The sequence below is a fragment of the Bombina bombina genome, chromosome 2 (assembly GCF_027579735.1).
Source record: "Bombina bombina isolate aBomBom1 chromosome 2, aBomBom1.pri, whole genome shotgun sequence".
Taxonomy (NCBI): Eukaryota; Metazoa; Chordata; class Amphibia; order Anura; family Bombinatoridae; genus Bombina; species Bombina bombina.
The window spans coordinates 1,244,383,211-1,244,410,516 of record NC_069500.1 but is presented as its reverse complement, the minus strand read 5'-3'; the positions used below and the strand labels follow the sequence as shown (position 1 = coordinate 1,244,410,516).

General features: G+C 38.7%; 1 protein-coding gene across 5 annotated transcripts in view; it reads right to left on the bottom strand.

Annotated features, from left to right (window-relative positions):
* The window catches only part of RBM47 (RNA binding motif protein 47), a 165,544-nt gene that overhangs the window by 8,680 nt on the left and 129,558 nt on the right, over positions 1-27,306 (bottom strand). For 3 of the 5 annotated variants that reach the window (XM_053704033.1, XM_053704035.1, XM_053704034.1), the window contains 2 exons: positions 13,383-13,589; positions 11,546-11,739 (listed from right to left, as the gene is read on the bottom strand). In XM_053704033.1, the coding sequence (XP_053560008.1) occupies positions 11,546-11,739; positions 13,383-13,589 (401 nt within the window). The remainder of the gene's footprint in view (positions 1-11,545; positions 11,740-13,382; positions 13,590-27,306) is intronic. The other 2 variants (XM_053704036.1, XM_053704037.1) reach the window with 2 other exon arrangements.

The window sequence follows — 27,306 nt, the reverse complement described above, 5'->3', positions numbered from 1 at the left end:
GGGATGCGATCTCCCCTATATCTAAACACTTACTTTAAAAAACCTCAATCGATATGAGGTAAGTAATCACCCTTCAGAAAGAAATCCTCAAAGGCATCTGCAGCTCTGTTCAACTGGTTCGTTACAGCAGCAGCCTGGGGATGAATCACAAAGTGCTGTATGCTGAGGCAGTATATGCGATCCTCACTGGAGAAGTTGATGGCTTTTTTAATGTAGCGCTAAATTTGTAATACACAGCTCTCAGGACGCCCACTTCAAAAGCAAAATTTGTTTTTGTAAGCTAACGGATTGAACAGTTCTCCAATTGGTACCATATAACAGATTATGAGTCATGGGCCATTTAGGTTGGAGGAGGGGACCTTTTAGTAATTTTTTTTGTTTTTGTTCTGCAGCTAATGAGATGGGATGAAATATAATAGGAACAAACACATGAGCCAAGGCACTTTGCCCTTTCACCTATTGCAGTTGTATACTAAAGAGTTCCACAACAAAAATCCTTCGTTTTTATTTCCATAGCTTATTTGGCTCATGTGTTTGTTCCCATTATATTTCATCCCATCTCATCAGCTGCAGAACAAACAAAAAAAAAAAAATTACTAAAAGGTCCCCTCCTCCAACCTAAATGGCCCATGACTCATAATCTGTTATATGGTACCAATTGGAGAACTGTTCAATCCGTTAGCTTACAAAAACAAATTTACTTTTGAAGTGGGCGTCCTGAGAGCTGTGTATTATAAATTTAGCGCTACATTAAAAAAGCCATCAACTTCTCCAGTGAGGATCGCATATACTGCCTCAGCATACAGCACTTTGTGATTCATCCCCAGGCTGCTGCTGTAACGAACCAGTTGAACGGAGCTGCAGATGCCTTTGAGGATTTCTTTCTGAAGGGTGATTACTTACCTCATATCGATTGAGGTTTTTTAAAGTAAGTGTTTAGATATAGGGGAGATCTCATCCCTGCAATCATTATTATACTTTTATAGAAGATTGGCGCAGAACAAAATACTTTTTTACATATATATATATGCACTTGTCATGCACTCACTCCCTCGGCCGTAGTTCATCTAGTGCCTGGGTGACTCCTTAAATCACAAGTACAAAGTATTCCAAAAAAGGGCACTCACAGGGCTTGGCAGTAGAAAAAACAATCTTTATTTCAAGCAATTCATCATAGTGTGTCAGTCGACGTTTCGGCTGTGTATGATACACAGTCACGGAAAGGTGCTGAAAAACGCTGAGTTGTTTTAACGGATACAGATTGTCTTGAAAAAGGCTAGATGCATAGCCGAAACGTCGACTGTCACACTATGATGAATTGTATGAAATAAAGATTGTTTTTTTCTACTGTCAAGCCCTGTGAGTGCCCTTTCTTGGAATACTATATATATATAATTGCCATGGAAAAAAGGCACTCACTGGACTTCAGCACAGTATCCAAAATTTTAATTCATCTTCAAAAACATCTCGTAACAGACATAACGTTTTGGTGAGTCCAGTGAGTGCCTTTTTTCCATGGGAATTGTCTACACTAATAGGAAGTGCATACATACAGTCGTATGCAAAAGTTTAGGCACCCCTGACAATTTCCATGATTTTCATTTATAAATAATTGGGTGTTTGGATCAGCAATTTCATTTTGATCTATCAAATAACTGAAGGACACAGTAATATTTCAGTAGTGAAATGAGGTTTATTGAATTAACAGAAAATGTGCAATATGCATCCAAATGAAATTAGACAGGTGCATAAAGTTGGGCACCCTTGTCATTTTGTTGATTTGAATACCTGTAACTACCTAGCACTGATTAATTGGAACACACAATTGGTTTGGTGAGCCCATTAAGCCTTGAACTTCATAGACAGGTGCATCCAATCACAAGAAAAGCTATTTAAGGGGGGCAATTACAAGTTGTTGTTCTCTTTGACTCTCTTCTGAAGAGTGGCAACATGGGGACCTCAAAACAACTCTCAAATGACCTGAAAACAAATATTGTTCAACATTATGGTTTAGGGGAAGGCTATAAAAAGCTATCGCAGAGATTTAAACTGTCAGTGTTTACTGTGAGGAACATTATAGGAAATGGAAGACCACAGGCAGAGTTCTTGCTAAGTCCAGAAGTGGCATGCCACGTAAAATATCAGAGAGGCAAAGGCAAAGGATGGTGAGAACGGTCAAAAACAGCCCACAGACCACCTCTAAAGACTGTGCATCGTTCAACAATTCAGCGCACTTTGCACAAGGAGAAGCTGTATGGGAGAGGGATGCGGAAGAAGCTTTTTCTGCGATTGAGGTATGCAAACACAAATTTGGACAAGCCAGCTTCATTTTGGAAGAAGGTGCTGTGGACTGATGAAACAAAGATGGAGTTATTTGGTCATAACAAGGGGCGTTATGCATGGCGGCAAAAGAACACAGTGTTCCAAGACAAACACTTGCTACCCACAGTAAAATTTGGTGAATGTTCCATCATGCTGTGGGACTGTGGGGCTGTGTGGCCAGTGCCAGTACTGGGAATCTTGTTAAAGTTGAGGATCACATGGATTCCACTCAATATCAGCAGATTTGAGAATAATGTTGAGGAATCAGTCACAAAGTTGAAGTTACGCCGGGGCTGGATATTTCAACAAGACAACGACCCAAAACACTGCTCAAAATCTACTCTGGCATTTATGCAGAGGAACAAGTACAATGTTCTGGAATGGCCATCCCAGTCCCCAGAGCTAAATATCATTGAAAATCTGTTGGGTGATTGGAAGCGGGATGTTCATGCTTGGCAACCATCAAACCTAACTGAACTGGAGAGGTTTTGCAAGGAGGAATGGTCCAAAATACCTTCATACAAAATCCAGACACTCATTACAGGCTATAGGAAGTGTCTAGAGGTTGTTATTTCTGCTAAAGGAGGCTCAACTAAATATTGATGCAATATTTCTGTTGGGGTGCCCAAATTTATGCACCTGTCTAATTTTGTTTGGATGCATATTGCACATTTTCTGTTAATCCAATAAACCTCATTTTACTACTGAAATATTACTGTGTGTTCAGTTATATGATAGATCAAAATGAAATTGCTGATCCAAACACTTAATTATTTATAAATGAAAATCATGGAAATTGTCAGGGGTGCCTAAAGTTTTGCATACAACTGTATATATATATATATATATATATATATATATATATATATATATATATATATATATATATATATATATATATATATATATATATATATATATATATATATATATCTATATCTATATATATATATAATAAATAAAGAATGATATAAAAAAAAGATATATTAAAAAAGAATATTAGCTTTAGAATAATATGTAGATGTATTTTAACACTTTTATATATTAGTTATATAAACAGCTTTAGTTTCTATAAAGTACTTTTGTTTCTAGTAAGTAATGAGAGCCGCCATGTTTGATCTAGTTTTCTATTTATCTCTGTTTGTGCGAACAAAGCAGTGAAGAATCCCTTTTAGATTATCCTTGTTTGGACAGTCTCTTTTATAGTCTGTTTTATATATGTTCCTAATTGTCTTCAGCAGGGGAAACAGATAAGGGGGAACTTAAAGGGACTTTTAATTTTAATCAACGTTCCAATTTACTTTTATCATCAAATTTGCTCTTTTCTCTTGGTATTCTTAGTTTAAACTAAACATAGGTAGGCTCATATGCTAATTTCTAAGCCTTTGAGGGCTGCCTCTTATCACATGCTTTTTAAATCTCTTTTCAACACAAAGAGACAGAAAGTACACGTGGGCCATATAGATAACACTGTGTTCAGGCAGAGGGGGTTATTTAAGATTTAGCACAAAACAATGCAAAATTTAAGACAATAGATAATAAAAGTCACAGTCATGTGATCGGGGGACTGGAAGAAGGTTCTTAGATACAAGGTAATCACAGAGGTAAAAAGTATATTAATATAACTGTGTTGGTTATGCAAAAGTGGGGAATGGGTAATAAAGGGATTATCTATCTTTTAAAACAATAACAATTCTATGGTAGACTGTCCCTTTAAAGGGACATTGTACACTAGATTTTTCTTTGCATACATGTTTTGTAGATGATCTATTTATATAGCCTATATGGGAGTGTTTTTACAACAATGTATAGTTCTGCTAATTTTGTAATAACATTGTGATTATCAGACTCCTAACCAAGCCCCAAAGTGTCAGATGTATAGGCTTGTTTATAGACTCTTGCTGGCTTCTGTTTAGGTTATCTGTAGTTGGGAGTATCTGCTCTTGTTGTTTCTCATCAACAGTGCTAAATTTGGAGCTTCTAAGTAAGTTTTTATAAGGTTTTATACTGGATTTTCAGATCAGTATCTGTTCATATTTTTTATAGTAGTGTCTATTACACGCAGTTATATGAAAATTGGTGTATACTGCCCCTTTAAAGTGATGGCAAACTTTAGTTAAAGGGATACTAAACCCAATTTTTTTCTTTCATGATTCAGATAGAGCATGAGATTTTAAGCACCTTTCTAATTTACTCCTATTATCAATTTTTCTTTGTTCTCATGCTATCTTGATTTGAAAAAGAAGTACTGTAAGCTTTAGAGCCAGACCATTTTTTGTTCAGCACATGGGTAGCACTTGCTGATTTGTGGCTAAATGTAGCAAACCAATCAGCAGCTCTACCAAGGTGCTGAACTAAAAAATGGGCCGGCTCCTAACCTTTTATTACTGCTTTTTCAAATCAAGATAACATGAGAACAAAGAAAAATTGATAATAGGAGTAAATTAGAAAGTTGCTTAAAATTGCATGCTCTATCTGAATCATGAAAGAAAAAACGTGGGGTTAGTATCCCTTTAATCAAATGCCATATATGTAATCTTTGCCATTAAAAAAGCATACGTGTACTTTTTTTTAATCTATCTGTGAAAAGGGTTTTTAAGGGACAGTCAAGTCCAAAAAAACTTTCATGTTTCAAATAAGGCATGTAATTTTAAACAACTTTCCAATTTACTTTAATCACCAATTTTGCTTTGTTCTCTTGGTATTCTTAGTTGAAAGCTAAACCTAGGAAGGCTCATATGATAATTTCTAAGCCCTTGAAGGCCGCCTCTAATCACATGCTTTTGTATTTGCTTTTCACAACAGAGGAGAGCTAGTTCCTGTAAGCCATATAGATAACATTGGCCTAGATTTAGAGTTTGGCGGTAGCCGTGAAAACCAGCGTTAGAGGCTCCTAACGCTGGTTTTAGGCTACCTCCGGTATTTGGAGTCACTCAAAAAAGGGTCTAACGCTCACTTTTCAGCCGCGACTTTTCCATACCGCAGATCCCCTTTCGTAAATTGCGTATCCTATCTTTTCAATGGGATTTTTCTAACTCCGGTATTTAGAGTCGTGTCTGAAGTGAGCGTTAGAAATCTAACGACAAAACTCCAGCCGCAGAAAAAGTCAGTAGTTAAGAGCTTTCTGGGCTAATGCCGGTTCATAAAGCTCTTAACTACTGTACTCTAAAGTACACTAACACCCATAAACTACCTATGTACCCCTAAACCGAGGTCCCCCCACATCGCCGCAACTCGATTAAATATTTTTAACCCCTAATCTGCCGACCGCCACCTACGTTATCCTTATGTACCCCTAATCTGCTGCCCCTAACACCGCCGACCCCTATATTATATTTATTAACCCCTAATCTGCCCCCCACAACGTCGCTGCCAGCTACCTACACTTATTAACCCCTAATCTGCCGTCCGCACGCCGCCGCCAGCTACATTATCCCTATGCTACGTACCCCTAATCTGCTGCCCTAAAATCGCCGACCCCTATATTATATTTATTAACCCCTAACCTGCCCCCCACAACGTCGCCGCCACCTACCTACAATAATTAACCCCTAATCTGCCGACCACAAAGAGCCGCCATCTACATTATAGCTGTGTACCCCTAATCTGCTGCCCCTAACACCGCCGACCCCTATATTATATTTATTAACCCCTAACCTGCCCTCCCTAACATCGCTGACACCTAACTTCAATTATTAACCCCTAATCTGCCGACCGAATCTCGCCGCTATTCTAATAAATGTATTAACCCCTAAAGCTAAGTCTAACCCTAACACTAACACCCCCCTAAATTAAATATAATTTTAATCTAACGAAATTAATTCACTCTTATTAAATAAATTATTCCTATTTAAAGCTAAATACTTACCTGTAAAATAAATCCTAATATAGCTACAACATAAATTATAATTATATTATAGCTATTTTAGGATTAATATTTATTTTACAGGTAACTTTGTATTTATTTTAACCAGGTACAATAGCTATTAAATAGTTAAGAACTATTTAATATCTAAAATAGTTAAAATAATTAAAAATTTACCTGTAAAATAAATCCTAACCTAAGTTACAATTAAACCTAACACTACACTATCAATAAATTAATTAAATAAAATATCTACAATTACCTACAATTAAACCTAACACTACACTATCAATAAATAAATTAAATACAATACCTACAAATAACTACAATGAAATAAACTAACTAAAGTACAAAAAATAAAAAAGAACTAAGTTACAAAAAATAAAAAAATATTTACAAACATAAGAAAAATATTACAACAATTTTAAACTAATTACACCTACTCTAAGCCCCCTAATAAAATAACAAAGCCCCCCAAAATAAAAAAATGCCCTACCCTATTCTAAATTACTAAAGTTCAAAGCTCTTTTACCTTACCAGCCCTGAACAGGGCCCTTTGCGGGGCATGCCCCAAGAAGTTCAGCTCTTTTGCCTGTAAAAAAAAAATACAATACCCCCCCCAACATTACAACCCACCACCCACATACCCTAATCTAACCCAAACCCCCTTAAATAAACCTAACACTAAGCCCCTGAAGATCATCCTACCTTGTCTTCACCATACCAGGTTCACCGATCCGTCCTGGCTCCAAAATCTTCATCCAACCCAAGCGGGGGCTGGCGATCCATCTTCCGGCGGCTGAAGAGGTCCAGAAGAGGCTCCAAAGTCTTCATCCTATCCGGGAAGAAGAGTAGATCCGGACCGGCAACCATCATCTTCCAAGCGGCATCTTCTATCTTCATCCGATGAGGACCGGCTCCATCCTGAAGACCTCCACCGCGGACCCATCTTCATCCGGCGATGTCCAACTGAAGAATGACGGTTCCTTTAAGGGACGTCATCCAAGATGGCGTCCCTCTAATTCCGATTGGCTGATAGGATTCTATCAGCCAATCGGAATTAAGGTAGGAATATTCTGATTGGCTGATGGAATCAGCCAATCAGAATCAAGATCAATCTGATTGGCTGATCCAATCAGCCAATCAGATTGAGCTCACATTCTATTGGCTGATCGGAACAGGAATAGGATTCTATCAGCCAATCGGAATTCGAGGGACGCCATCTTGGATGACGTCCCTTAAAGGAACCGTCATTCTTCAGTTGGACGTCGCCGGATGAAGATGAGTCCGCGGTGGAGGTCTTCAGGATGGAGCCGGTCCTCATCGGATGAAGACAGAAGATGCCGCTTGGAAGATGATGGTTGCCGGTCCGGATCTACTCTTCTTCCCGGATAGGATGAAGACTTTGGAGCCTCTTCTGGACCTCTTCAGCCGCCAGAAGATGGATCGCCAGCCCCCACTTGGGTTGGATGAAGATTTTGGAGCCAGGACGGATCGGTGAACCTGGTATGGTGAAGACAAGGTAGGATGATCTTCAGGGGCTTAGTGTTAGGTTTATTTAAGGGGGGTTTGGGTTAGATTAGGGGTATGTGGGTGGTGGGTTGTAATGTTGGGGGGGGGTATTGTATGTTTTTTTTTACAGGCAAAAGAGCTGAACTTCTTGGGGCATGCCCCGCAAAGGGCCCTGTTCAGGGCTGGTAAGGTAAAAGAGCTTTGAACTTTAGTAATTTAGACTAGGGTAGGGCATTTTTTATTTTGGGGGGCTTTGTTATTTTATTAGGGGGCTTAGAGTAGGTGTAATTAGTTTAAAATTGTTGTAAGATTTTCCTTATGTTTGTAAATATTTTTTTATTTTTTGTAACTTAGTTCTTTTTTATTTTTTGTACTTTAGTTAGTTTATTTCATTGTAGTTATTTGTAGATATTGTATTTAATTAATGTATTGATAGTGTAGTGTTAGGTTTAATTGTAGGTAATTGTAGATATTTTATTTAATTAATTTAATGATAGTGTAGTGTTAGGTTTAATTGTAACTTAGGTTAGGATTTATTTTACAGGTAATTTTGTTATTATTTTAACTAGGTAACTATTAAATAGTTATTAACTATTTAATAGCTATTGTACCTGGTTAAAATAATTACAAAGTTACCTGTAAAATAAATATTAATCCTAAAATAGCTATAATATAATTATAATTTATAGTGTAGCTATATTAGGATTTATTTTACAGGTAAGTATTTAGCTTTAAATAGGAATAATTTATTTAATAAGAGATAATTAATTTCGTTAGATGTAAATTATATTTAACTTAGGGGGGTGTTAGTGTTAGGGTTAGACTTAGCTTTAGGGGTTAATACATTTATTAGAATAGCAGTGAGCTCCAGTCGGCAGATTAGGGTTTAATAATTGAAGTTAGGTGTCGGCGATGTTAGGGAGGGCAGATTAGGGGTTAATACTATTTATTATAGGGTTAGTGAGGCGGATTAGGGGTTAATAACTTTATTATAGTAGCGCTCAGGTCCGGTCGGCAGATTAGGGGTTAATAAGTGTAGGCAGGTGGAGGCGACATTGTGGGGGGCAGATTAGGGGTTAATAAATATAATATAGGGGTCGGCGGTGTTAGGGGCAGCAGATTAGGGGTACATAAGGATAATGTAAGTAGCGGCGGTTTACGGAGCGGCAGATTAGGGGTTAAAAATAATATGCAGGGGTCAGCGATAGCGGGGGCGGCAGATTAGGGGTTAATAAGTGTAAGGCTAGAAGTGTTTAGACTCGGGGTACATGTTAGAGTGTTAGGTGCAGACGTAGGAAGTGTTTCCGCATAGCAAATAATGGGGCTGCGTTAGGAGCTGAACGCGTTTTTTTTGCAGGTGTTAGGTTTTTTTTCAGCTCAAACAGCCCCATTGTTTCCTATGGGGGAATCGTGCACGAGCACATTTTTTAGGCTGGCCGCGTCCGTAAGCAACTCTGGTATCGAGAGTTGAAGCTGCGTTAAATATGCTCTACGCTCCTTTTTTGGAGCCTAACGCAGCCTTTATGTGGACTCTCAATACCAGAGTTATTTTTATGGTGCGGCCAGAAAAAAGCCGGCGTTAGCTACGCGGGTCCTTCCCGACAAAACTCTAAATCTAGCCGATAGTGAGCACGCCTGTGAATTGTGGCAGACACTGCACTAATTGGCTAAAATGAGTCAATAGATAATAAATAAAATGTCATGTGATCAGGGGGTTGTCAGAAGATGTTTAGATACAAGATAATCACAGAGCTAAAAGGTATATTAATATAACCGTGGTGGCTGTGCAAAACTAGGGAATGGGTAATAAAATGATTATCTATCTTTTAAAACAACAAAAATTCTGGTGTTGACTGTCCCTTTAATCGGTGGCTATAGTAATGCTTCTATTACAATGTTATGCCGGCCCACTGGGATGAACTCTTTTTTTTATTATTATTATGACAATTCAAATGAGCATCCAATCAGTGTGTGTGTCATATGACACTCTTCAAGTCAAGAGAGTGGGTGGGACTGCTGTGTCACAGCTCAGCCAAAAAAAGGAAATTAAAGGGACAGTCTACCATAGAATTGTTATTGTTTTAAAAGATAGAAAATCCCTTTATTACCCATTCCCCAGTTTTGCATAACCAACACAGTTATATTAATATACTTTTTACCTCTGTGATTACCTTGTATCTAAGAACCTTCTTCCAGCCCCCTGATCACATGACCGTGACTGTTTATTATCTATTGTCTTAAATTTAGCATTGTTTTGTGCTAGATCTTAAATAACCCTCTGTGCCTGAACACAGTGTTATCTATATGGCCCACATGTACTTTCTGTCTCTTTTTGTTGAAAAGAGATTTAAAAAGCCTGTGATAAGAGGCAGCCCTCAAAGGCTTAGAAATTAGCATATGAGCCTACCTATGTTTAGTTTAAACTAAGAATACCAAGAGAAAAAAGCAAATTTGATGATAAAAGTAAATTGGTAAGCTGATTAAAATTAAAAGTCCTATCTGAATAATGAAAGTTTAATTTATACTAGACTGTCCCTTTAAGGGGGGGAGTAAAAGAAGATACCAAGTAGGATTCTAAATATTTTATAATAATAATTATACAGTAAAATACACATTTTTTTAAAGAAATATGCGGTTTTGCTTGCACACTACTATATTTTTCATTGCAACATTTGTAAGGTCTGAAAGTTACCATAGCTTTACTTTTAAACATGGCAGCATCTATTACTTTATAGAAACAAAGCGGAATTTAATGTAGTTAAATTACAGGAAAGGGGGTCAAAATAAATAATGAAACTACAGGCAGTCCCCAGGTTATGAACAAGATAGATTCTGTAGGTTTGTTCTTAAGTTGAATTTGTATGTAAGTTGGAACAGGCACTTTTTTTTAGGTGAAACTCTAGCCAAACATTTTTTTAGTTTTGGATGGCAAAGGGAAAAGTTTGTTTTGCTATCTGTGCCCCTGTTCAGAAAATTTCACATCACTTTCTGTCCTTGTGACAATTGGATTTTGAGTTATCCTGCCAAGAAGGATTGGCGATAAAGTTCTATTTTCTCCGTTTGTAAGTGTGAGTTGTACTTAAGTCGGATGTCTGTAACCCAGGGATTGCCTGTGTATACTGCAAAGTTGTTTTAACTATTCATAATCAAAAGGATTGAAGCAAAATTGATAATATAAGTAAATTGGAAAGTTGCAAAAAAATGTCTGCTCTATCTGAATCATGAAAGAAAAAATGTTGGGTTTCATGCCTATTTAAATATGTTATATTACAATCAAATACTGTTTAATATCCCTTTCAGTTTTCAGTATAGGTCCAAAACAGACTGAGCAATTATAAATAGTCGGTTACTCTGGAGGACTGGTCACTACAACTTATAAAGTGCAGACAGTATAAACAGCAGCATTACTAAACTGAGCAAACATACAGGGACTTTAATAGCTGCAATTAGCTAGACTGGATACAATTTCTTTTACATTAAACTAAATGGAGGATTCATACATGGGTAGGTCATCAGTGAACTTTTGTATATTTGTATAATGGACATTTCTCAAAACGAGATGAACTTTCATATTGTTAAAACCGAGAGTACTTGCATTCAAGGACTATATTTAGCACAATACACTTGCTACAGTCACATCACAAAACTATACAGCACAGGAACAACACACAAATCTATGAGTATTTTCAAGATATCTCAAAATATACAAATATTGTTGATTTTTCACTGGCTGAGTGAATAATAATAATAATAATAATAATAAACATCAAATGTGTAAATAGATAATAATAATAAAAAATACCAATATCTGTAAATTGGCAAATACATTCTGTAGTTCTGGCTCACCTGAAATGGTGGTGGAGTTGAAACAGACGGCATAACGGCAGCGGCCACAGCAGCAGCAGCACTAGCTGGATCAGTCTGGACAGCAATAGGATTAATCATATGCTCCATTCCATGGAGTTTGCCCTCTTCAATTAGTTTGGCAGCAGAAGCAGCCTGGAACATAGAGTACTGTGCGCCAAGGGTAGGAATTGCCACTGAAACACATAGGGTGGGGTTAATAAAAGTGTGATGCTCTGGAATATATTTCTATGCAGACTTAGCTCCAGGTTATTATATTCAGCTGCATGTGTTTTAAATATGAACTTAAAGGGATATGAAACTTTTTTTTTAAAATCTGACAAAGCATAAACACTTTCCAATATACTTTTATCAAATTTGCTTTGTTCCAATGATATTCTTTGGTGAAGAGATGCCTAGGTAGGTGTCTAAAGCACTATATGGCAGGAAATAGTGTTGCTATCTATTACTCTTGCAAGACTGTTGCCGTATAGTGTTCCAGAAATGGGCAGGCACTTGGGCTTATGTCTCTGCTTTTCAACAAAAGATACCAGGAAAACAAATACATTTTGATAATAGAAATAAATTAGAAAGTTGTTTAAAGTTGTATGCTTTTTCTGAATAACAAAAGAAAATATGTGGGTTTTCCGATCCCTTTAATGAATTCCAAATAAAATAAAACAGCCTATTTGTTTATTATTACTTGTTAATTGGATTCCATTACAGAAGTATGGAATGTACTGAATGACACTTTTGTATTTGTATTTTTTTTTTCAAAATGCTAATAACAAAATAGTATGACTGACTGGAAAAAGTGTATGAATTATGCAACAGATATTTTTACTGTTCATTATAAAGCATAATATATTACTATATCACAATTTATTAACATCTAACATTTTCCACACTTAAAAATAAAGCCTTTCACAGCACAATAACCCTCCCACAACCCACAACCAATTGTTTTTTCATATAAAATAGTGTTAGTTGTTGCAGATGAGGAGTTGTGAATGTGATTTTGAAGAAAAATCAAAGATTAGACAAAATGATTGTAAATCTCACACAAAGAGAACTACAATGATTCCAGCAGACACAAATAATGAAAGAATATGCACAAATTTTCAATGATTATGGTATTAATTGTTTTTTAAGGTAGCCAATTTATAAGGTTCTAAAATAATTGATTTTACTTTGTATAGAGACTTTTTCATGTGTTCAGGAAACCCATGTCTTTATAACATTTTTATATAACTATTTATATCAACCTAGACTGGAAATGCTGATAATACAATAGAAATACTGTAATAGCGTATAAAGGCATCAGTGTTATGCATTGACGCTTTCTAAAAATATATATATATATATATAAAAATGTGTAAAAAGCAATAATAACACTTTCTAATTTGCTATGTACATTTGATGCTAGTTTCTCACTGTGTATTTAACTTCTGTAAAAGGGTTACATATAAAGTTGCTCTCCCAGACACAATACATTGCTTCAGGACTCGGCTGGCTAGCAAATTAGAAGTTACATACACAAATGGCCACTAACCACCAGCTTTCTCTAGCTCAGGGGAATGCACCTGGTGTGTAACTTTACCTTTGTGTTTAACCCCTCTGCAGGGGATAAAAACATAAGCAGAAATGAGATTTGCTTAGTAATAAAATGCCCTTAACAAAATAGAGCATTTTACAGTTTCAAAAGAATATCCCTTTACGTCTACACTGTATAAAGATATTTTTAAATTTCTAGGTAAAAATGAAAAAAAAATGCTCTTATATTCACCCCTCTATAAGAATGACGGCATTCAGTGGTTAAATGTCAGATATTAAGACTAACCTGTACCAGGTTTAAGGGCAACTTGGTTGACTGCAGGTAATTCGAGGTTGGGTACAAGTTCAAAGCCTTTTTCTTGCAGTTTACCCTTCCCTTCATGATATCTGCTATATATGCCACGGCCTGCCGAGTATCCCCCCAGGTAGGTTCCCCTGGGACCAGGGGTTCTGTTGCCAGCTGCAGCTCTCCCTCTGCCTCTTATGCTGCCTGCTTATAATAGCAACACAACACAATCAGAACAGTAACAGGATGCACAGTAACACCTAGAAAGGTCAAAGCTTATAAAGGGACACTAAACACCTTGAAAATGTAAGAAGTTTCTGTTGTCTTGCTATACCAACTCAAACATTTGTAAAACAAATTAGCATGTTGTTTGCTGCACTTTTTTTTCAATGCCAAGACTTTGCCTAATTTGGAGTAGCCAATCTGGGCTTAAGTCTGCATACAAGGCGAGCCACAGTTATTATCTTAGTACAAAATGCGTTGTTTTGTAGTTGTGAACTGCTGGTGTCAATTAGGGATGTATATGTAGCAGGGTTAGCTTTGAGAGGCCAGCAGGGTGCATTTCAATCTCTGGTAAAATCTACAATTTTCAGAACTTAATTACATATCAAGAGGCAAAATATATAATGTATATTGCAAAGTAGTTTTACTATGCATAACTAAACATTATATATACAAATATCAAGGTGTTTTGGTCCCTTTAAAAAGGTGTACTGTAATTTTTTTTACCCTTTAATGTGTTCCAAATTATCAATTTTACCTGTCAGAGTCTGTTATATTGTTTACAAATAATTCCTATATCTTTATTTTGGCATTTGAAAACTTAAATTATGCTTACCTGATAATTTTCTTTTCATCAGATGGAAAGAGTCCACAGCTGCATTCATTACTTTTGGGAATTCAGAACCTGGCCACCAGGAGGAGGCAAAGACACCCCAGCCAATACCTCCCCCACTTCCCTCATCACTCAGTCATTCTGCAGAGGGAACAAGGAACAGTAGGAGAAATATCAGGGTGAAAAGGTGCCAGAAGAACAAAATAACAGACGCCCCACAAAAATACAGGCGGGGAGCTGTGGACTCTATCCATCTGAAGAAAAGAAAATTATCAGGTAAGCATAATTAAAGTTTTTCTTCATAAATGGAAAGAGTCCACAGCTGCATTCATTACTTTGGGGAAAACAATACCCAAGCTATAGAGGACACTGAATGCTAAAACAGGAGGGTACAAGAGGCGGCCTATTCTGAGAGCACCAGGTATGAAAAACCCCTACCCAACAAAATCCCCTTACTAGACAAAGGGAACAAACTACCATATTCTTCCACAAAGAACAAAAGACATGGAGAAAACAAGCATAAGGAACTCCAGAAAAAAAACTAAAAAAGGGCACAACGAGTCCTTAAACAGAGCAAAAACCTGAGAAACCGGGTCAGGCTAACAGAGACCCAACCAGTCTCGTAGAAACAGGGGGAGGCAACACCCAGTCCCCAGAGATACAGAAACCACGGACTAAGGCCGGGAGTCTGAACAGAGAAGAGAATCTTTCCCTAACACAGTGCAACCACACTCTAGTTAAGACGACTGAAGACAAAGGTCCCCAGAGTCATAAAAAGGTAGCTCTGAATATCTAAATTTTCAGAACCGAACCTCGTGCAGCAAGCTCCAAAAGGTGAACATCTGACGTACAACCCCTGGAGACAAAACACTGCACGCTGCCGTCATCGAAAATTAAGAAGCAACTTTAATACTTGCGGGGCAAGTAAGGAGCAGCTGAAATAGGATCCTTCAGACTGCTAAGCATCCACCAACCAGTGGATAACGTGGCAGGCTATCCAAGAGCCGTCAGTCCTTCCCACAGATCTTTGAATGTGTTGAAAAAACAGAACCTCAAAGATGCTCACAGTACCTCTATTGACCAGAGGATGCCCAACCACAGGCCCCCAGGGACAGGAATAATGGGGGGACTCACCCACCCCAAAAAGAGCTTGGGTGCCAACCCAAACTGCTCCTCCAATAAGGCACTCCCAAGGAGAACCCCCTAGGACCTGGAACAGAGAAAGTGCAATAGATCCTTAGAAAGACCTGTCACAACTCTCTTAGACAGTCTCTACATGGAGATTTCAATTTCCAACAGTTGGAACAGAGCATTCCACAGAGCAGCAGACTGCTGTCACTCACAGAAACAAACGCCACCTGTTACAACCTCCTACACACAGGGCAGGACAATGACCTGAGCTCTTAAGGAAGACAAGCTACCCCCTCAAAGGGGAGGGCACAGATAAGAACAGCACACATGCCCCAAGACTTGACGCCTTAGACTAAGCAAAACACGGACCGAATGAAAAATCACCCAGACACCACTGTTTAATCCACAGAGAAAACCCCCCATAAAAAGGAGCACACTCCGTCCGAAGGACAAGTCAGGCTTTAAAGTTTGAAACCAGGACCCAAAGGTGGATATGAACCCCGGTCTTTCTGCTTGCAAGCTCAATGAGCTAGCCATTATGTCCAAACATAGTCTCCCTGAAAAAACAGGGGCATCGCGAACCAGTCCGCAGGATCATAAGTCTTTTAAGAAAACTGCCACAGCAGGATTCAAACTTCAAGTCTATGGCTTGCTAGGCCGGAACTAAGCCTGTGGCCCTGGACCCGGGACCCAGATCGCCTTAAAACGAACGACACCCTCAGGGAACACAAGATACCCTGTCTGAAGAAAAACAGACCTCACAGGGGACAATAACCAGGCTAACCCAGAGAACGGGTATAGGACTCACTCGTAATTCCCAGCCCAAAGGGAAGAGAACACCCTTAACAGAAGGTCAACACCCACCAAACATGGTGCTAGGCTGCGACAAAGTCACGCCATCACTCTAGAGCTCCAGACCCCAAGGAAAACTCACACGAAGTCCAAGACTAAGGGAATGATAACGAGAACAGAGTCACCCAAAAGAGAGAGAGTAGAAAAAGGCTAGTCTCCATAATCCTTTCAGACTAACTTTCTGGAGGACCACACCCAAGGAAGAAGAATGCAGAGCATCCCGAACCCTGGTAGAAACATACCCTAAGCAAACGCTTGGAAAAACACCGCCTATTGTCCCCGATATGGAGACGACTAACTCTTGGAAGTAGACAAAGCCGCACAGCCCTCACTTTCTAAATATATTAAATGATGAATCTGGCAGCAGTGGGATCTGAACCCATGCTTTTGAAGAGACTGGAGTCTTATCCAGCTCCTTAGACCGCTCAGCCACGCTACCTAGCTCAAAGCCACCAGAAACCCGGACGCAGTCCAGAAGTCTCAACTCGAAGGAAGAGAACCTCTAAAAGGAACAAGTCCTAAAAGAACACTCCAAAATAGACCTTAAAAAGGCAAGACCGCCAAGAACTGGTGGCATAAAGGACCTAAATCCTCCATTTTTAACCTCAACCCACAACGGGAAGGAAAACTCTAGCCCCTGCAAAAATTGGAAACAACAGAGCATGTTGCAGCGGATCTCAATGGAGACCCGGCCGACTAGATTGACAGGCTAATGAGGACTGAACCATCCCCCATGCCTCTAAGCAAATTACGGAGCATCAAGTCCTCTCAGGATGCTAGCTGAAACTTGTAAAATAAAAACAAGGAAAACAACACAAGTCATATTGTGAGCACTAGGCACCCTCACCAGACAAGCCAGGCATAAAAGGCGCCATGTGTCTGAACTAGGCCTCAAAGACAGAAGGATTTGTACCCAGTGAGGACCAGCCTGAAACCAAGGGCCCCAGCACTGTCAAGGCCACATAGAGTCTCCCCCGAGATGGAGGGATAGACAACAGACAAACATAGGACTAGCACGTCCTCACTCTTGAAAAAACTTTTGTAAAAGTAAACAGTGCGACCACAAATTCGCGAGTATCAATTCCAGAGAAGAAACTTCCCGAAGGAAACATTATGACAACATGAGCTTTAAACCAAAGAAAATCTATCCTCACTGGATTAAATAAAAGACCAGGCAACCAGTAGGTTATTGCCCAGGAAGAACAGACACACCTGCAGGACCAGCCCAACAGGAATCCGAATCTTCTAAGCTCAGAACTGTAAATGGATACTTAAATAACAAAGACTATAAGAAGATACCTTGTCCCCTTATGTCTAATCATGCAAGCCAGTCGAAGAGGAAGACTGAGAAATCCCCCCATTAAGAGTGGGATCCTCCAGCAATGCCAAAACGTGCCTCAGTAGAACATGAAGGCGCGCCAGTCTATAATGAAAGGCGCCACATACCTCCGCCGGGACAAATTAAGACACCGGCCCTGAAGGTTGACCCCCTGAGGCCTATGGGGCAGTCGCTCCCCCAGAGGGCTGAACTGGACCTGGTGATCCCATGCCTGAAAAGCTCCGGTTAACGGAACACGGACAATATCATAAGCACACTCCCGGGGGGTGCATATGCGCCAGCGCCAAAGATATGGCCATGCGGAACCATGGCATAACCTCTGGTGGGAACAGGCCACTCTCCATAGAAGGATAAGCAGCATTTGGGTTACCTGCATGCGTAATCCCCATAGGCGGATGGCTCAGCGGGCCCCTGATTCCCCAATCTCAAGGAACAGAGCACTCTAAAATGGCATTCGGAACATAACTGATGGGCATGTATCACCCGGGCCAATTCATATTCTTCGTAAGAAGTAGAATCTGAGACATCCATCTCCACAAAATCAGAATCCTCCATAACTCGATTAAAAAATGGACCTGGTTGGGACACTTACCTCCTCCTGTAAACCAGACACCAGCAGACCAGAATTTCTCCATTGCCACACGGTCAGGAATGTGAGCACAAGGTAAACCGTGCAGTCCATGAAAAAAGCTTGCGCGACCGTAAAGGCCGCGTTACTAGACATAGGCCATTATGTTCCAAAATAGCCATGAGCCGAAGTATCACTACACAGTAGCAGACAGAATCATGATTAAAAAACCCTGTTCAATAACCCCCCTTAGGAGATATTAATCCTTGATTCCAAGATACAAAAGGAGTCTCACTGAGACCCTATGTTAAGGTTATCCCCAAAAGGTTGCAGCCCCTCTCGGATAAACAGTTGTAATTACAATACATCCATGATAAAAGTAAAATGAAACAATCTTACCGGAATCTACGCCGTGGAACAGGAACACGGCCCTTCAAGTGTGACAGATAGTATCGTTGCTTCTGCCATGTACTTGAGAGAAGAAAGCAGGCAGCGAAACTCGTCAACGCTGATTGCTTGTGAAGTTGGTAATATGAGTCGGGATGGTTTCGCAGAAAGACTCTCCCTGCATCTCCGGACTCTAACTTTCACCCATGCTCTCACTGAGAGACTGACAGGACTACTTAAAACTCCAGTCCCATGCCAAAGAGTACTACCCTCCATAAGAGACTATCGAAAACTTCTGACACTTCTCTGCCAACCTCCTGGGATGAAAGGCAAAGAATGACTGGGGAATGAGGGAATTCCCAAAAGTAATGAATGCAGCTGTGGACTCTTTCCATTTATGAAGAAAATGGTTGTTTTTGCCTTTGGTGTCTCTAAGTATAATGAAAATGTTAATACTGAAGTATTGGCTTTAAAAAGCTATTTAAATACGCTCCAAGTGGAATGTAGGATAGATAAGTAATATAAATTTTCCAAATTACTCTTTAAGTATTGGGCTTTCATATGCAAACAGAGATTAGATAATCAAGCGTGTTTATATGCATAGAAAGTGATGAGATCTGATTTTTTTTCCCTGCAAGCTCGTTTCATTTTCATGGGTTGTGGTATCAATGAACAAAACCAACTATTTCATATACAAAAATAAACACAAATTAGTGTTTTCAATACCCTGATGTTGGCATAACAAGTAATTGGAAACAAATAAAAGGGAAACCAAATGTACAGTACAGTGTCACTTTCTAAAATGATTTATTTTTCTAGCCTTCTAGCATCTATAATGCTACAAAGAATGAATGCTGTTTGTATCACTATTTCATATTTTGATTTGTAAAGGAGCAGTGCTATATTTTTATGTTTTTTTTTTTTTTTACTCAAAGCACTTCCAATAGAACAGGTTTTAAATGTCTATTCTAATGTGAAAAAAATAAGATTCTCTCGTTGGTTACTTCTTTCTTAAAAAAACCCCCAAAAAAAACTTTATTTTGTAAGGCCTAGATTTAGAGTTCGGCGGTAGCCGTCAAAACCAGCGTTAGAGGCTCCTAACGCTGGTTTTGGGCGCCCGCTGGTATTTGGAGTCAGTGATTAAAGGGTCTAACGCTCACTTTACAGCCGCGACTTTTCCATACCGCAGATCCCCCTACGCCATTTGCGTAGCCTATCTTTTCAATGGGATCTTTCTAACGCTGGTATTTAGAGTCGTTTCTGCAGTGAGCGTTAGAGCTCTAACGACAAGATTCCAGCCGCCTGAAAAAAGCAGGAGTTAAGAGCTTTCTGGCTAACGCCGGTTCATAAAGCTCTTAACTACTGTACCCTAAACTACACTAACACCCATAAACTACCTATGTACCCCTAAACCGAGGTCCCCCCACATCGCCGCCACTCGATTAAAATTTTTAACCCCTAATCTGCCGACCGCCACCTACGTTATACTTATGTACCCCTAATCTGCTGCCCCTAACCCCGCCGACCCCTATATTATATTTATTAACCCCTAACTTGCCCCACACAACGTCGCCGCAAGCTACTTAAAATAATTAACCCCTAATCTTCCGACCGCAAATCGCCGCCACCTACGTTATCCCTATGTACCCCTAATCTTCTGCCCCTAACATCGCCGACCCCTATGTTATATTTATTAACCCCTAATCTGCCCCCCACAACGTCGCCGACACCTACCTACACTTATTAACCCCTAATCTGCCGAGCGGACCTGAGCGCTACTATAATAAAGTTATTAACCCCTAATCCGCCTCACTAACCCTATCATAAATAGTATTAACCCCTAATCTGCCCTCCCTAACATCGCCGACACCTACCTTCAATTATTAACCCCTAATCTGCCGACCGGAGCTCACCGCTACTATAATAAATGTATTAACCCCTAAAGCTAAGTCTAACCCTAACACTAACACCCCCCTAAGTTAAATATAATTTTTATCTAACGAAATAAATTAACTCTTATTAAATAAATGATTCCTATTTAAAGCTAAATACTTACCTGAAAAATAAATCCTAATATAGCTACAATATAAATTATAATTATATTATAGCTATTTTAGGATTAATATTTATTTTACATGTAACTTTGTATTTATTTTAACCAGGTACAATAGCTATTAAATAGTTAAGAACTATTTAATAGTTACCTAGTTAAAATAATTACAAATTTACCTGTAAAATAAATCCTAACCTAAGATATAATTAAACCTAACACTACCCTATCAATAAAATAATTAAATAAACTACCTACAATTACCTACAATTAACCTAACACTACACTATCAATAAATTAATTAAACACAATTGCTACAAATAAATACAATTAAATAAACTATCTAAAGTACAAAAAATAAAAAAGAACTAAGTTACAGAAAATAAAAAAATATTTACAAACATAAGAAAAATATTACAACAATTTTAAACTAATTACACCTACTCTAAGCCCCCTAATAAAATAACAAAGACCCCCAAAATAAAAAATTCCCTACCCTATTCTAAATTTAAAAAGTTACAAGCTCTTTTACCTTACCAGCCCTGAACAGGGCCCTTTGCGGGGCATGCCCCAAGAAGTTCAGCTCTTTTGCCTGTAAAAGAAAACATACAATACCCCCCCCCAACATTACAACCCACCACCCACATACCCCTAATCTAACCCAAACCCCCCTTAAATAAACCTAACACTAAGCCCCTGAAGATCTTCCTACCTTGTCTTCACCATACCAGGTTCACCGATCCGTCCTGGCTCAGATATCTTCATCCAACCCAAGCGGGGGCTAGACATCCACTGAAGAAGTCCAGAAGAGGGTCCAAAGTCTTCCTCCTATCTGGCAAGAAGAGGACATCCGGACCGGCAAACATCTTCTCCAAGCGGCATCTTCTATGTTCTTCCATCCGATGACGACCGGCTCCATCTTGAAGACCTCCAGCGCGGATCCATCCTCTTCTTCCGACGACTAGACGACGAATGACGGTTCCTTTAAGGGACGTCATCCAAGATGGCGTCCCTCGAATTCCGATTGGCTGATAGGATTCTATTAGCCAATCGGAATTAAGGTAGGAATTTTCTGATTGGCTGATGGAATCAGCCAATCAGAATCAAGTTCAATCCGATTGGCTGATCCAATCAGCCAATCAGATTGAGCTCGCATTCTATTGGCTGTTCCGATCAGCCAATACAATGCGAGCTCAATCTGATTGGCTGATTGGATCAGCCAATCGGATTGAACTTGATTCTGATTGGCTGATTCCATCAGCCAATCAGAAAATTCCTACCTTAATTCCGATTGGCTAATAGAATCCTATCAGCCAATCGGAATTCGAGGGACGCCATCTTGGATGACGTCCCTTAAAGGAACCGTCATTCGTCGTCTAGTCGTCGGAAGAAGAGGATGGATCCGCGCTGGAGGTCTTCAAGATGGAGCCGGTCGTCATCGGATGGAAGAATATAGAAGATGCCGCTTGGAGAAGATGTTTGCCGGTCCGGATGTCCTCTTCGTGCCGGATAGGAGGAAGACTTTGGAGCACCGGATTATGGATCGCCAACCCCCGCTTGGGTTGGATGAAGATCTTGGAGCCAGGACGGATCGGTGAACCTGGCATGGTGAAGACAAGGTAGGAAGATCATCAGGGGCTTAGTGTTAGGTTTATTTAAGGGGGGTTTGGGTTAGATTAGGGGTATGTGGGTGGTGGGTTGTAATGTTGGGGGGGGGGGTATTGTATGTTTTTTTTTACAGGCAAAAGAGCTGAAATTCTTGGGGCATGCCCCGCAAAGGGTCCTGTTCAGGGCTGGTAAGGTAAAAGAGCTTGTAATTTTTGTATTTTAGAATAGGGTAGGGAATTTTTTATTTTGGGGGTCTTTGTTATTTTATTAGGGGGCTTAGAGTAGGTGTAATTAGTTTAAAATTGTTGTAATATTTTTCTTATGTTTGTAAATATTTTTTTATTTTCTGTAACTTAGTTCTTTTTTATTTTTTGTACTTTAGATAGTTTATTTAATTGTATTTATTTGTAGCAATTGTGTTTAATTAATTTATTGATAGTGTAGTGTTAGGTTAATTGTAGGTAATTGTAGGTAGTTTATTTAATTAATTTATTGATAGGGTAGTGTTAGGTTTAATTATATCTTAGGTTAGGATTTATTTTACAGGTAAATTTGTAATTATTTTAACTAGGTAACTATTAAATAGTTCTTAACTATTTAATAGCTATTGTACCTGGTTAAAATAAATACAAAGTTGCCTGTAAAATAAATATTAATCCTAAAATAGCTATAATATAATTATAATTTATATTGTAGCTATATTAGGATTTATTTTACAGGTAAGTATTTAGCTTTAAATAGGAATCATTTATTTAATAAGAGTTAATTTATTTCGTTAGATAAAAATTATATTTAACTTAGGGGGGTGTTAGTGTTAGGGTTAGACTTAGCTTTAGGGGTTAATACATTTATTAGAATAGCGGTGAGCTCCGGTCGGCAGATTAGGGGTTAATAATTGAAGGTAGGTGTCGGCGATGTTAGGGAGGGCAGATTAGGGGTTAATACTATTTATGATAGGGTTAGTGAGGCGGATTAGGGGTTAATAACTTTATTATAGTAGCGCTCAGGTCCGGTCGGCAGATTAGGGGTTAATAAGTGTAGGTAGGTGTCGGCGACGTTGTGGGGGGCAGATTAGGGGTTAATAAATATAACATAGGGGTCGGCGATGTTAGGGCAGCAGATTAGGGGTACATAGGGATAACGTAGGTGGCGGCGGTTTACGGAGCGGCAGATTAGGGGTTAAAAGTGTAATGCAGGGGTCAGCGATAGCGGGGGTGGCAGATTAGGGGTTAATAAGTGTAAGGTTAGGGGTGTTTAGACTCGGGGTACATGTTAGAGTGTTAGATGCAGACATAGGAAGTGTTTCCCCATAGAAAACAATGGGGCTGCGTTAGGAGCTGAACGCTGCTTTTTTGCAGGTGTTAGGTTTTTTTTCAGCTCAAACAGCCCCATTGTTTCCTATGGGAGAATCGTGCACGAGCACGTTTTTGAGGCCGGCCGCGTCCGTAAGCAACTCTGGTATCGAGAGTTGCATTTGCGGTAAAAATGCTCTACGCTCCTTTTTTGGAGCCTAACGCAGCATTTGTTTGAACTCTCGATACCAGAGTTAAATTTATGGTGCGGCCAGAAAAAAACCCGCGGAGCGTTAACAGCCCTTTTACCGCCAAACTCCAAATCTAGCCGTAAGTGTTTAACTTCTACAGAAAAGCGTTAAACACTGAGTCAAAGTTGCTCTCTCAAACAAAATTCTGCTTGAAATGATGATACAACCAGTTGCTGGAGCATATGTAAAAGTTAATTTTTATTCATTTTTGGTGCCCTGTTTGTGCAGCCGTGCTTTGTTTTTTTTGTTGAATACGTATATATGCCTGATTGTTTTCTCAGCAGCTGTGTCCTCATGTTGCATGGCAAAGGAGCACAATTTTGACTGTGTATTTTACCCTTTTTAGTGGTTGGTTTAGTAAAAGAAAATAATTTATTTAAACAATAAAGTACTTTTAAAGAGAGCATTTTATTTTTAGATTAGAATATCCCATTAAAGGAACAGTCCAGTCAAAATTTAAATGCACATAGATTAATTACATCTTTGAACAGAAACATATTTGCATTATACATGTATTAGCAAAAATGCTTCTAGTAAAAGTTATCACTGTTTTAGTTTTAGCATTTTTCTCAGCACGTGCATGTGAAGAATAGCTAGATATTCTCAGTGCACCAGCATTTTAAATACAGCAGCTGCTCAGAGTGCCAGTGGGGCTTGTAATTATGTCAGTAATTAACAAATTGAGTCATTACCAGTAAGAATATTTAGGAGCCAGACATACGTTAGGGAGCAAGACAGCAGTATTTGTATATAGCTATATAGAGAATAGCCAACAAAAGTTAGAAGCCAGGGGTAAAATTCTAGTAGCCATTGGATCCTTGGCTGAGCCTTGGAATAGCGGTCTGGAAAAGAGGCTTAGGGGCCTATTTATTAATGTGCGAGAGGACATGATCCGATATTGCGGATCATGTCCACTGTGCATCGATAAATGCCGACAGCATACGCTCTCGGCATTTATCATTGCACCAACAGTTCTTGTGAACTACTGGTGCAATGCCGCCCCCTGCAGATTTGCGGCCAATCGGCCGCTAGCAGGGGGTGTCAATCAACCCGATTGTATTCGATTGGGTTGATTTTTTAGCGATGTCTGTCCGCCGCCTCAGAGCAGGGGGACAGGTTATGGACCAGCGGGCTTTAGACAGATGCTTCATAACTTCGGTTTCCGAAGAGCCTTCAGGGCAGAGCTTGATAAATATGCCCCATACAGTACTTAAAATAGTGAACTCAATGAAATAAGCTGTATGAATTTCCAGATACAATTCTGTTCTACAGGATTATAATCAACCTACATCCAACCGTGTTATCCAACCGTAATTTACAATCTAGAGCTCAAATATAAAGGCTGATTATTAATTATAGATCTAGGAACAGCAAGTTTACACTTTAGAGACATGGTAAAAAAAACTATTCTCCCTTTAAAACTGTATAATTCAAAATCTTAATAAAACAAAACAATCTGACAATTTATATGAAGTTCTAGAAATCACATTTCATTTATACACAATTAACCATTTTATTGTCAAATTTTATGAATGTTCAGATTTCATGAGAGGCGTTTTAATTCGACAAAAAAAAGAACAGTTTACTAAGCAAATGGCTTTCTCGTGACTATAACATGTAACCTACAGAGCTGTTCCACAAAATTTCACCTAATAACAAAGGAACTTTAGATATTTATATCACTGAATAATTTGTATTGAAAAAAAAAATGAAAGGCTTTTCTATTAAGAGAAGCAATTCTTAACTATGTCTCTCAGTCATTCACTAATCTAATTTCTAGACTAACATAACAACGTGAGTGTCCTTTCATTGTAGAATTGATTCCAATTTAATATATATAGAATGCAAAGAGAAAATTATAAAGCAAAATATAATAAACACATGCATGTGCATACAACATGCCTTTTTTTTCTATTTTGGGGCACAAAGAATGAACAGTCTAATTCTAACATCTACATAATGACTTCATTTCTTGGTCATCCTACTTTTAAAAGAAAATATCTATTAGTATTGTTACTGTTTTACAGTAAATACTATACAAATCTAATACAATTGCATGTACGTAGTTAAGATATATGTAGCCAATTTGGGCTCCATTTATCAAATGTTGACATCGCTGCAGGTGGGCAGCATACATTGTCCGAATTTATCATTGCACAAGCATTTCACCAGAAATGCCGCCCCCCAGGGCCGGATTTCCCATTAGGCACAGTAGGCATGTGCCTACAGGCGCCTTGCAGTGAGGGGCGCCTGCCTGTCAATAATAAAAAAAAAAAAAAAAAAAAAAATTTTTTTTTTTTTTTTTTTTTTTTTTTTATGAGGGCATTTATTTTAGTAAGAATTGTGCTGCCAGGTGCCTACAAAGTCGAGTGTTTCATTGGGAATATGTTACAGCAGTTGAGGGAGCCATGAAGGAGAGAGGGGCAAAGATTAAAACTAAACCCCTCCCATTGAATTTCTAAATTCTAATTTTAAACACATTTGTTGACCCCTGGATTACATATAATCTACAACATTCCATGTTTTCCTTTGAGAGCAACATCATATGATATTTATATTTCAGAACAAAATAAATGTAACATCTGTGTGTGTTTGTACCAAAAATATCAGAGTTTACAAGATTTTTTTCCCTACATTTTATATTTTCTTCCACTGGCTGCACAGGTTGTTGATGGTGATGAGCTTGCATGCTGCTAGTTTTAATATTGCTATTGTTTACACAAAACTGTGTTTGACTCCAACAAAATGTTAAGCACATAGTCAAAGTCATCTCCAGAAAAGCAATACACTAATGGCTTGTCAATAAACATGTCCTATGAGCCCATCTGGGTCTGCACAGATGTGTATTGCTGTCTCAGAACTGACATTGACTATGTGTTTAACTCTTTTGCAAGAGGCTAACACACTTCTCTGCAAGCACTAGTGCAATAATAAAATGCCCAGCAAACTGTCACATTTGATGTCCCTTTAAATAGGGTTTTCTTTAGAATATTTTGCATTAAAAGTTTAACATGATTTGTTTTTGTTATACATAATAGAAATTGTATGGCCATTTGAGTCAAGTGAATATTGATTTTTGGTGTAGCTTCCATTACAACAAATATTGCAATTGGTGTGTGTATTTGTGTATCTCCATAAAAGGGAAAATGTAATTTTACATCTAATATTTATTTTTAGTTGTCCTAAATAATAATAAAAAAAAGTCCTCATTTTTTCCACTTTTTTCTAGGGGGGGTGGGGGGGTGGGGGGGGCGCTTCAGGTTTTTGTGCCTACAGGCACCTGAGATGTAAATCCGGCCCTGCCGCCCCCTGCTCACTGTGGCGGCAGACAGGTTGAGGAGCAGCGGTCTTATGAAGCAACTGCTGCTTGATTTATCTACAGCTAGCCTAGCTGGCTAATAAAAACTGAAATAACATATAAATATCATTCTAATTGGGAAAATTATAAGATTTTTGTGTTTCATTTCGAAATAGCATGTCTGTGGGGTTGATTTATTAAAGGTCGAGCGGACATGATTTGCTGTAGCGAATCATGTCTTCTCGACATACACTGTCTGCATTTAACATTGCACAAGCATTTCGGGTAAAATGCTTCTGCAATGCCACCCCCT